Here is a 12,564-nt window from a genome sequence, read left to right on the forward strand (position 1 = left end):
ATAGATCGATTCTTTCAGAGGAGACGTCGCATTCTTATGTTACCTAGCATCTTCTCTCCTCTTCTGATGAGAAGCATTACACTTTGAAATAGCATGGTATAAAGAGTTTTACTTATCCTACACTCATAATTGATCTATCATCCATATTGAATAAACGAATCCATTTATATACATTAGTATTTATTTTTATATTGTCGTTTTCTTATTTTATTGATACTATATATATATATATATATATATATATATATATATATATATATATATATCTTTTTCTAATTAGGTTGTCAGCAGTCTGTTATACAAGTTGTTGAAGAATTGGAAACAAGTGTTTGGATCACTGATCACCCGTGTGTATTTGAGTGGGTATTTACACATTTGAGCCTTTCCTGTAAAGCTGGTTATAAGATGGTAAGTTGAACCACCTATCCCATTTTCTTTTGATTGATTAGATGTTTATGAAAAATCTCTATCAACGATCAAACGATTCTTATCAACGATTATATAAAGTTATGGCGAGGCATTGGTAAGAAATTAATCTGCCAATATCTTTTTTTAATTAGACCGCACCCATGTCCATTTCATTAACAAACTGTCCTCTTTGATGGCCAAAATTTCATAATTACTATGAATAGATAAATATCACTAACTTCATTTTGTTATGGAGATCACTCCAGACAAGGTATGAAGCCACTTGCAGTTAACAGCTAAAAAGAAAAAAAAAAATACTTCAAAGTCAATATTTTGCCAATGGTAAGTGTTATATGGATAGATTCTGACCCAGAAACAGTGATTCTTCCCCCTTTATCAGAAAGATTGCTTATGGAATGTGAGGACTGAAGGATAAAATAAGGGAAGCAAAAATTATGAGGCTGTTGAAAGTAAACCAGAGGTTAGGGTTATACTCACCTAAACAACAGAAAATTTGATGAAATGATAGTACTTGTGCCCCCTTAACATACATATTCCTGACAAACTCATCAAGCAGCAAGATCTCACTTCTTCACTGTTGAGGTACCTAGATGCCAGAAAGCCTTCTGCTCTAATAGTGTCTTCCTTTGGACTGCTAGACTTGTAATTCCATATTTCAGGGGTTTCATGGTTGACCTAATGGATTCTGTTGTGGACTGTGGATTTAACTACATTGAGTTTAAATCTGATAATTATTGTGTTTTTTTTTTAATATCCTATATAGTCACCACTTATAAAGGTCCAAAGGCCACTCAAGGATAAAGATTAATGAGTATCAGGTGAAACAACACTGTGATGATCGATGATGGTGGAAAATGTGTAGAAATTAATTATTTAAGAGGATGGTTCAACAAGAACTTGTTTACATTGAACTTGAAAACAACCATGTAATATTCAGCTGAGAAGCAGCTCCATGGTATTGTGTTTTACAGACAAACAGTTTTTGGAATAAAGCTTTGCTCATGGAATTTTTGTTAATTTTTTGGTAGAGATATAGACCAAGTAAAATTAAGACATGAACCCAAAATTTTCCCAGATATGGCTAGGCTCAAGATCAAGATCAAGATGACTAAAAACAAATGGATATGTCCAAGTTGTTGACAACGCTATCACCATCCACCTGTGCCAGATTAAACAGGTTAACAGCTATGTTTAATTCGTCTGAAACTGACTGTGGAACACAAGAATAGCTGAGGTGACATACAGGATGAAGACTGTCTTGGTCAATTACAATGTTGGATATTGGTGGGGATATCAACTAATGTTAACTTGGTTGAAAAATATTTGCCCAAAAAATCTAACAAAATAAATCATAAACAGGATGCATACTAGACAAGGGGATCGGCAAAGTTATGATGATTAACTTTCCAGGCAAATCATGACTAAGAACAAGGGGGTGCATTCAAGTTGTTGACAACATTATCACCTGTGCCAGATCAAGCAAGTCAACAGCTACATCTGTTTCAACCAGGAACAGATCATGGAGCACACGGATAGTTGTGAGTTGTCATATGGAAGAAGGACTTCTATGGTTAGCTATGCATAAATTATGGAGTTGGCCAATAACAGTGTTGGATATCGGTGGATATATCAGCTAATGATTATTTAGTTGAAAAATATTTGTCAGAAAAAATAACAAAATAAGTCATAAATAGGATGTATTATAGACAAATGAGTCAACAGACTTTTCAGAAAAATTATCCTGATTTGGAAAATAACTTAAGCAGATGTTGATACGTTATGCTGTAGTTCTTTGTTTTTTTTTAACCGTGCCGTCTATTTAATCTGTTAAATAGTTTCAAGTTCTTGACAAATGCATATAAGCCAATTCGTTGTTTCACAAAAAAAAAAAAAAAAACACTTGACGTAAGTTTATAAAAAGGAATGACAATTTAATTTCTGTTTAATTCTTTCTTAATGTACTCTGGAGAGAGATGGGCGTGGTGGAGTGTTGTGGGTGACACAAAATGGCAACTGGTCGTCTTGATGCTCTTCTCTCTAACTGACTTTTCCTTGATTGGCATTTGTTTTTATTTACAAAAACTTTAGATAGGAATTTCATTTTTCCATGCCACATTCCACTGGCCCTTATTAAATTCGTTCAAAGCCAAATTTCAATATGACTGTTTTCAAAACTTATTAGTTGAAGAATATTGATTTCAAAGTTTCTGCTCACTTCTTGCAATTGTTATGACTTTTGATGACATTTGTTGGTTTGAAGACTTGTCAACAATATTTACGTGTATACATCCAGCTCCATATATGTGTGTGCACAACCCAGTAACAATTCCAGCGTTGCCCAGAATACTATTCAACAATGTGAAGCCAATTGATTTATAGAATGTAAAGTTATTAGTGCCTGCATAGAAACTTAAGAGAACACAGACATATTACAAGATGGTCTAATGACTTGTAATAACCAAGCAGCTGTATCTGTTTTTCTGTCTGGGTATTAGTGTCAGCATCGGATCTCTAAAAGGGGCATCTAATCACTTAATAAGACCTTTATTAGTCTCAGAAACGTATCTGTAATTTGATTGGCCTCTATCCTTTGTTCCTCTCTGCAACCTCTCTTACAGACGTTGATATTGCTAGTCTCAGTCTCTTCTATAAATACTATTATGACCTGTGTTCTTCAGAATTGTTTGATCTATTCTCTGCTTCCTTTGCTCCAGCTTGTTTGACACATTAGTCTAGTGGTCTCCATCAATTCGCTGTTTAGATACCTTATTGTAATACAGTTTCCAATTGTAGGTTTGTGGAACTCTCTTCCTGCTTACAGTTTTCTTCCTACCTATAACAATAGTTTTTTTTGTTTTTTTTTCAAGACTAAAGTCAGTAGGAATTTGCTGTTTTTTCAATAATCATCTTTTATTTCTATTAGCTCCTTACACCAAGTGGCTATGAAGTTTATTTTAAGAAATATGCACAAAAGCTTTCTCTATTAACAGTGGATTGCTTAAGTGATTTGTGTTTTTTAATATAGGGAGAATTATGAACATGAACCAAAATTATGATAAATTTATATTTAAGATGTATAATGTGCGAGGTGCCTTAAATAAGTTTCCAGGCGTTTTTGTACAGATATTTAAAATTGTTGTAGACGTTTAAAAGTTCAGCATGTTATTGATATATATTGATATAAGATGACTGACCAATTTTTATGATTTCAGGTTCAAATGAACAGTTACAGCAGGAATTGGAATACATCCTACTAAAGCTTGATTGTTACAGCTGCTAAATTTCAAAAACGCAATCTGGATGTGAGGACAGTTTAGAAGAACAATATGCAATAAAATTTTCTTTTAAACTTAGAAAAAAATGTTACAGAAATGTATGGAATGCTTCAAACTGCTTTTGGACCATCTTGCATGAATCGAGCACTAGTTTTTGAGTGGTGTAAGAGATTGAAGGAAGGCAAGGAGTTTGTGAGGGATGATGGAAGGAGTAAGGAAGTCAGAACATCCGAGTTGATTAGCCAAATAAAGAATTTCATGGATAATGACCGTCGTATATCTATGGAGACATTAGGTGCACAGTTTGATGTCAGTGTGGGAATTGTACACAATTATTCACAAGGAAATTAAGTTGCCGAAGGTTTACACAAAGTTTGTTCCAAGGGTACTCAGTCCACAACTCTATCCTTGTCACAAACTATTTGACCAAGATGGGTTTTGGTTATTCCCTAAGCTCAAAGAAAACCTTAGAAGCTGTCATTATGAGACAATTGAGAAGATGATAGATGCTATGACAAGGTCATTGAAATGCTCACACAAGAAAACTTCCGGCCTTCCAGAAGTTGTTGGACTGGTACAAGAATATTGCAGCCGGAGGAGATTACTTTGAAGGGGACCAGAGTTTCATGTGTGTACTATCAATAAAAGTGGCCATACGAATAAAGTCTGGAAACTTATTGAAGGCACCTTGTATGTTAAATATTTGCAAAAGATACTTAGAGCTAGATTAATAGTTGCCAGATGACAGGAAGTATTTTTTTGTTATTAAGATAAACAGATTAATTTTCATCAGTTTGTTTCAGGGGACATTGAAGAACGAGAAGGCCAAAGACAAGGTTTTTGTTATTTGGATTATTTGGACAATTGTTCTCATCTTTTTTTTTTAATACCCCCAAAAAAGGCATATTGTCATGTGACTGTAAGGAGCTACTATTTTGGATCATGTCTGACAGAGGACTATAGGATATTGAGCAGCAAGATATCTGTTCACATTACATTTAAACTTCTGCAGGTTAGTACAGTCAGGGAAGTAGGAAACTGAGAGAGAATTCCAAAGACTAGCAGTTTAAAGGAAGAAACTATTAGAGTAGAAAGCTTTCTGGCATCTAAACTTCTACAGTGAAGGGGTTGAATTTTGCTGCTTAAGCTAATCGGGACTATATACGTTGAGGAGGTGAAAGTGCTATGAGATCATCTTGGATGTTATTCTCGCAATGTTTTAGCTGATGTAACCTCTGATCTTCAGTTGCATCTTGTCAAACTCAGGAACCTTTATGTTGAATTAAAGAATCTGTGCAAAATTTAGAATTGAATTCTTTATTCAATCCACAGCCATGGTCTTGTTCCATCAGCCATGGTAGGGTAGAAGTTTTAAGTAATTCGTAATTGTTATTCCTAGTGTTGCCTCTACTGAGGATTGAACCTTCAACCTCTAGAAAACTGGCACTTAGGGCTGATTACAACTTGGCACTTTTATCCATTGTGAAGCGTGGTAGACAAGACTAATTTATGTAACAATTGAGTGTCTTAGATCCAAAATAGCCCAATCACACTTTTATCAAAATGAATTCTTCCTTGATAATACTGATAGTTTCCAAACCAAACAGCTTTTCCACAGTTCTTTCAACCATAGACTCTTCAAAACAACTGAACGGATCAGTTTACACTGACTTGAAGTCTAACAAAATATACATGCGTGAGGTCACACACGGAATGTTCTTCAATGACTTGAGCATAATTCAGCTCCAACCTTCTTACTTGGTCTATGGTTTGAGGAGACCTAACATTCGCTATTTCACCAAATAAAATCATTCATTGGGGAAATTCCCACACAAGGCCTTCCTTAAAACCTTTTAAGTTCATCCGTCCCAGAAATCTGATCACATCTACACCCAGTAGACTATATATTGCCAACATGTCATTTCTCAACTCCAAGAAATTGGCTGCCGATTTGACCTCTTGTTTCTTTAGGTCATCAACCACAGAATTCAACTGGTGCTATGAGATCAGGCTGTCTGAAGATATTGGCTTCCTGAGGCGAGCGGTTCTGCGCATGCGCCAGATGACGTCATGACCTGATTTACTTTAAATAGTTGAAAAACTAAACAAATTTCATGTACGTCACGTTAGGTCAGTCGATTAGTGCGTTGGTTCATTATCTAAACGTTTTGGGTTCGAATTGTGGTGTGAGATGTCTTCTTTTTTTTTTTCGATTTTTTAAATTTAAATATTGAACCAGTGTTATTTAAGCCATTTTCACGTAACATTCGTTTTTCTGGGGGTTTTTTACTTCGCTTATCCACCCCCGACCACACACCCAAAAACACCCGGGTACCCACCGATTTTTTAAATTTTAATATCGAAACAGGCTTATTTAAGCCATTTTTCACATGTCGTTTTTCTGTTTTCATCGTTCGTTTCCCTTACGTTAGTTTTTCTGTGGTTTTTTTTTTTGCTGTTTTGATCACCCCCACCCCTGCTTAATTAAAACATTGTTTTCTTTTTTTACTTCGCTTATAACAATGCTTACGTCGTCGTCGTAACGCTCAACGACTTCCGGGCGCGCACCTGTCAATTTGGTTCTTACTTAAATAAATTCAAACATCTTTCATTAACTCATTCTACAAACACCCGGGCAACGCCGGGTACCCCCGCTAGTAAATTATAAATCAGGGTTGCCAGGCTGAAAAATTAAAATCAGCTTGCGTCATGATCGCACATGTGGAGACACACTAGTCTGAGTCTCGAGCATAACGAACACACAAACACAATGCACAACACTTTTAGTTTCAGACACGTATGATTATCGCCCCTGTTTCAGCTGATAAATGGTATTATCAATTTTCTCTCTCTCTCTTTTTTGTTCACTTTTTTCCTCAAGTAGCACACAACTAGGACATGTGCGCCATGCGCTTCTAGTGTGTTTTACACATGCAGCCGATTCTGTTATGAAATGAACTTTCGTGTTCTATCCAACTTTATAGAGGTAAGCCCAAACATTGCAAATCATGAACAAACTCTACAATCATGAATTACCTCGGTAACAACTTTAAACAAATACTTAATCTCAGATCACACCTGATTGGCAAATATCAACAACATAAGACATGCGTGTATGCACATGTACACACACGTCTTATGCATTTTTCACAAAAGCCATTGTTTAAAAAAATGTATAAATATTCTTTCTTGTTAAATAAAGTCTGCGGTTGTTTGTATATATATATATATATATATATATAATTATTTTTTTACTATAATAATTAAATACCTACAGACACTAGTGTTTCATCCTTTCGGGATTCTTCAGTGCAGGGTGTCACGATTACTACCAGTCGAACGATTCAAACCCCGCGACACGAGACATCTCTGGCTCGATTAGCGGAGGCCGTATCCATTCGGCTACCAGTGGTGAAAAAACCGGACTAGAGTGCTCAATGTGTAGCAAGAGCAGTATATAGGAAATTTATTACTGTGAGTCCAGAATGAGTTTACATACTGTTTCAGCTTTTTTTTAAATTTTTTTTTTTTTATTTGAGGATTTTCCTCTAGCTGAAACAATATGTAAACACATTCTGGACTCACAGTAATAAATTTCCTATATATATATATATATTTATTATTTATTATAATTATTTTTTTTTACTATAATAATTAAATACCTACAGACACTAGTGTTTCATCCTTTCGGGATTCTTCAGTGCAGGGTGTCACGATTAACTACAGCCGAACGATTCGAACCCCGCGACACGAGACATCTCTGGCTCGATTAGCGGAGACCGTATCCATTCGGCTACCATTAACCGTGTGAAATAGCGTTGAATTTTAAACATTTTAATTGTAAATGTTCATTATGTCAGTCAGACAGTGATCTAATCGTTATACGATGATCTATGCATAAGAGCTAAATTGACCGACTTTTAATTCAACTGAAAGTGCTCAACGATAAGAAATGTGCAAAAGACTATATAAAGACTATATTCCAAAATTCATGATGTTGACCATTTTATAATTTATTCCTTTAATTCAGTTGACATTTTCAATCCTTGAGAGTACCTGTTTCGTACCACAGAATCAATCAATTATTATATCAATTTGTGAATCTATTTTGCCCTTAACTCATGAGAACAAATACCATGAATCAATCTGTCAAAAAGAAAATAAAGTGAGTTTTGACATGATTAAAATCCGAAAATTGGGAGAGATACTGTAAATACCTTATAAAATAGATACCGAGTAATATATATATATATATATATATATATATATATATATATATATATATAAACAAATGAAATCAAAAGGATGTAATGGTAAACTTCAATCTAATATAGATACCAGTATTTATATATAGATAATTTAATCCCAACTGAATAAAAATGCTCAATACGCAATAAAGAGTAGAGCTTATTATAAAAGAAAGAAAATTAAAAGTAAGTTGAAATTTACAATCAAAATTTATTGTTCAATTGAATACTCCAAAGAAAAATTTTGGGGGGGAGTATTCAGTCAAAAAATAAATTTTGATTGTAAATTTCAACTTACTTTTAATTTTCTTTCTCTTATACATATATATGATGAGAAATATGTAAATAGTATTCCGATAAAATAGAGAAATAAAAAGGAACAAACCGTATTATGTGTTCATCAACGTTTCGTCTTTATTTCATCCAGAGGAAGTCTCGAAATAAAAACGAAACGTTGATGAACACATAATACGGTTTGTTCCTTTTTATTTCTCTCTCTCTCTCTCTCTCTCTCTCTCTCTCTCTCTCTCTCTCTCTATATATATATATATATATATATATATATATATATATATATATAATGCACTCTGTATCTATTTTCATTAATTTATATCAGTGAACAGGCAAGCATACTGCAACACACCTTGCACTCTTCATCTTGTACGTCAGTCTTTATCAACTGTTTTCTTTTTTTTTTTTTTTTCTTTTTTTTTTTTTCATCTCTTGACACACGCAAACCTTTAATTAAATTTCCATGTCACATTTTAATTGTAATGATTGGGAATTTTTTTTTTTCTTAATTTATTAGCACAAAGCAATTTATTACATATATATATTTAAAAAATCTCATTTATTTTCAGTTTATTGTAATTGAACATTTAATGACATATCTGTCACTATATTACTTGCTATGACACTGAACCTAATAATCCCATAAGTTTGCTTATATAAACATATTTTTTTACTAAATTATGTAGCATATGGTACAGAGACTGTATTTAATGAGAAGTAAGATATTTATAAATGAAGTAATATTTGTAATTATTTTTTTTTAAAAAGATCAGTGTTTAAATAAAGGAGTAAGCTAATATTTTGTGGAGGAATCGACTCTTAATGTGAATAAAAATATATAATGAAATCTCTCTCTCTCTCTCTCTCTCTCTCTCTCTCTCTCTATATATATATATATATATATATATATATATATATATATAAATGGTACTTTCTCTGCATTTTTTTTTTGTTTTTCCAAGGAAGATAATTATCTGAAAACTTTCAGTATCAAATGGTACTGATGTTGTGGAGAACAGATACTAGACTTTAATCCCAAAGGCCAAAATATAGTTTCTGGTCCCCGTACAAAGGAGGGATTGGCCCTGGTAATTCACACCCATTCGTCCGTTCGTCTGTTAGCATTTTTCTCAATAACCACGCCTTGGATTTTTTTTTTTTTAGAAATTTTGCACAAACATTAGTCATGATGAAAGTAAATTTTTGCCAGAACAGATTTTCGGGCTAACTCTGGTTGCATCCATAGGGGCCATTATTGCCCCAAAATTGTTTGTTTGTTTGCACTTTCCTTGGATTTTTTTTTAATTTGCACAAACATTAGTCATGGTGAAAGTAAATTTTTGTCAGAATAGATTTTCCTGAATAACTCTGACGCCCCCCCCCCGGTCTAGTGGGCATGATAGAGGTAAAATTGCCCCCAAATCGTTCATCTGTTCATTTGTTCGCACTTTTCTCCATAACCACGCCTTGGATTTTTTTTTAAATTTTGCACAAACAATTCTGAAGTGAAACTTTGCATTCTCGGCTTGTTTTTTAATAATTTTATTTTTGATTTAATCATACCAATTACTGATTTATGTTTAATTTCAGAAGAGTTTCCGAATCTAGCTAATCTGTACAAGTCCTAGGGATGAAAAAGAGTTTTCAGTGGGTAGAATCTGTACAAATCTTGAACTTTAAAATTTCTTGATTGTTGGATTTCTTTTGAAATTATTATTATTATTATTTACATTTATTGAACTTGTCACTTTTGGCTATTATTAGGTTGGTGCAAAAATAATGTTTTTTGACATTCAACTCCTTTCATAATAAATTTTATTAATCGAAATAAGAACCATTAGAATCGATACATTTTTGCCAACAAGAAACAAGGTTATTTATTCCATTAGCATAGAAATCCAGAATTGTGGAAGTGATGAAGTCATTGAAGGCCAATTCAGCATCATCTCGACTTTTGAAGCATTTTTTGCGCAGGAAGTTTGCACTCTGCCGCTTGCCTGTTTCCCACCTGACTACAACTTGGATGTCTTCAAGTCCAACATAAACAAACTCCTGACAAACCGCCCCCTTAAGTAAGACACTCTATCAAATCTCCAATACTAATGATTACTACAATACTATCTCATTGATTACTGTACATGCAACAACCCTTATCCCTGAGTGGCCTTTGGGCCTTGATAAGTGGTGACCCCTATGTAAAAAAAAAAAAAATGCTTGAAAAAGTGATAATCGGTGGGTGAGAGGTCCAGTGAATATGACAGATGAGGCAGTCTCATAGCCTAATTCGTTCAGCTTCTGCAGGGTCAGTTGGGCAACATGCGAGCAAGTGAGTGTTGTCATGGAGGAGAATTGGTCCCTTCATATTGACCAATCTCGGGCACATGTATTGGAGCTTCTGGTGCATTTCATCAATTTGTCGGCAGTACTTCTCCACTCTAATCATTTCGCATGGATTCAAGAAGCTGTGATGGATGAGACCAGTTACAGACCACTAAATAATCACCATAGCCTTTTTTTTTTTTTTTTTTTGGTGCAATTTCAGCTTCAGGAAGTGTTGTGGGGCTTCTCTGGCATCCAACCACTGTGCCGAACATCACCGGTTGTCATAGAGGATCCACTTCTCATCATTGTCACAGTCCGCTCGAGAAATATGTCTTTTCTTTTTTACACAGAGGGAGCTTAGAAGACACCTCAAAACCGTGATTTTTTTTTGATTATCATTCAATTCATGCGCACCCATTTATCTTACTTTTTTTACTTCCTTATTTGCTTTAAATGGTGAATGACTATTGAGTGGTCGACCTCGAGTTCAACAGCAGCTTCTCATGTGGTTTAGTAAGGATCAGCTTTAATTAAGGCTTTCAAATGTTCATTATCAACCGCAGTCAGCCGGCCGCGACTGTCTTCATCTTCAAGGCTCTCGTCACCATTGCGAAATTTCTTAAACCACCATCGTGCCAGATATTCATTAGTGGTTCCTGGGTCAAACGCATCATTGATATCACAAGCTGTCTCAGCAGCTTTGCGGCCTAGTCTGAACTGGAACAAGAAAATTGTGCGGATTCGAATTTTGTCCATGCTGTCGGAAAGCCTGCAAAAAAATGAATGAATAGATTGAGAATGGTAACAACACAATTTAATAGAGCAAAAAATGCGCTTCAAAATGATATATAACATGGCTCTATATATATATATATATATATCAATGAATTAATTCAGAAATCATATAGAAAAGTGAAGTATGTGAGAAAACGATATTGTTTTTGCATCAAATGAATAAAGCGTTTCATCTTTTAACCTGCTTCAGGTGCCGTTCTTTAGAACCATTATAAAATTTTGAATCCTGATTAGAGCTCTAGGGTTATACAGTTCACGTTTCATTTAGTGTGTAGATTATCTTAAGGTTCTGAGTTCAATCCTAACTAAAGGCAAGATGATGATTTCATAGTTGAAAGAATGTCACACGGTCTGAAGAATGGGATCCGAATAGTATACTACCAGAGTCCCAATAAATTTCATAACTCATCTTAAATTTAACATGGACAACTTGAAGAAAGCTGTATAGTAAAATGGTCGAAACATTAAAAGATCACATCCTGAAGCTTGTTTCCTGTTTTAATTACAAGAAACCTTCCCTACCACCAATAACAATGGCCAAAAACACATCACCTGAAAGTACGTCCTTTAAACTTCTCGGCCTAATGTTCACAGGGAACATGAATTGGAACAGATACATTGAGTGTATAACCAAGGCTGCTGCTAAGAAGGTCGACTCTCTCTACTGTGCTAGAAAGCTGCTTACACCTGAAAGTATTTTATACCTCTATAAGGCCACCATTCGCCCATGTATGGAGTATTCTGGTCATATTTGGGCTGATGCATCTGCTACTAGTCTCTTGCTCCTGGACAGGGTTCAAAAGAGAGTTGCCAACCTGCTAGGTCCTAAACTGTCATCTAAGCTTCAGCCTCTGTCCCATCAACGAAATATTGCATCCCTCAGACTTTGGAACTCCCTTCTGAGATTCTACTTTCCCAACTGTACTGACATGCAGAAGTTCAAGTATAATGTGAACAGACATCTTTTTGCTCAACTCCCTACATAGTATCCCTGCAACTTATGTCCCTGATAGTAGCCCTCTACTTCAAAGTGCCTTGTTTGGGGTGTAAATTGAATAATAATAAAAAAGAATTTAAATAAAGAAAAATTAATTTAATAAGAAATGTTAGCAAAATACATATCCTGGCAGAAACATGGCCTTACGATACTATAGTTGGTGTATCATGGAAAGGGACCTTGCACTTACCTTCAGTTTGATTTCCCA

At 34.6% G+C, this 12,564-nt stretch overlaps 1 protein-coding gene across 2 annotated transcripts in view; it reads left to right on the forward strand.

The window, feature by feature from the left end:
* LOC145265583 (meiosis inhibitor protein 1-like) overlaps positions 1 to 12,564 on the forward strand; it is a 768,286-nt gene that overhangs the window by 403,597 nt on the left and 352,125 nt on the right. For both annotated transcript variants that reach the window (XM_080121585.1, XM_080121586.1), the window contains exon 19: positions 281 to 408. In XM_080121585.1, coding sequence (XP_079977711.1) covers positions 281 to 408 — 128 coding nt within the window. The remainder of the gene's footprint in view (positions 1 to 280; positions 409 to 12,564) is intronic.

This window comes from Euprymna scolopes, chromosome 40 (genome assembly GCF_053919585.1).
Source record: "Euprymna scolopes isolate OS-2025 chromosome 40, ASM5391958v1, whole genome shotgun sequence".
Lineage (NCBI taxonomy): Eukaryota > Metazoa > Mollusca > Cephalopoda > Sepiida > Sepiolidae > Euprymna > Euprymna scolopes.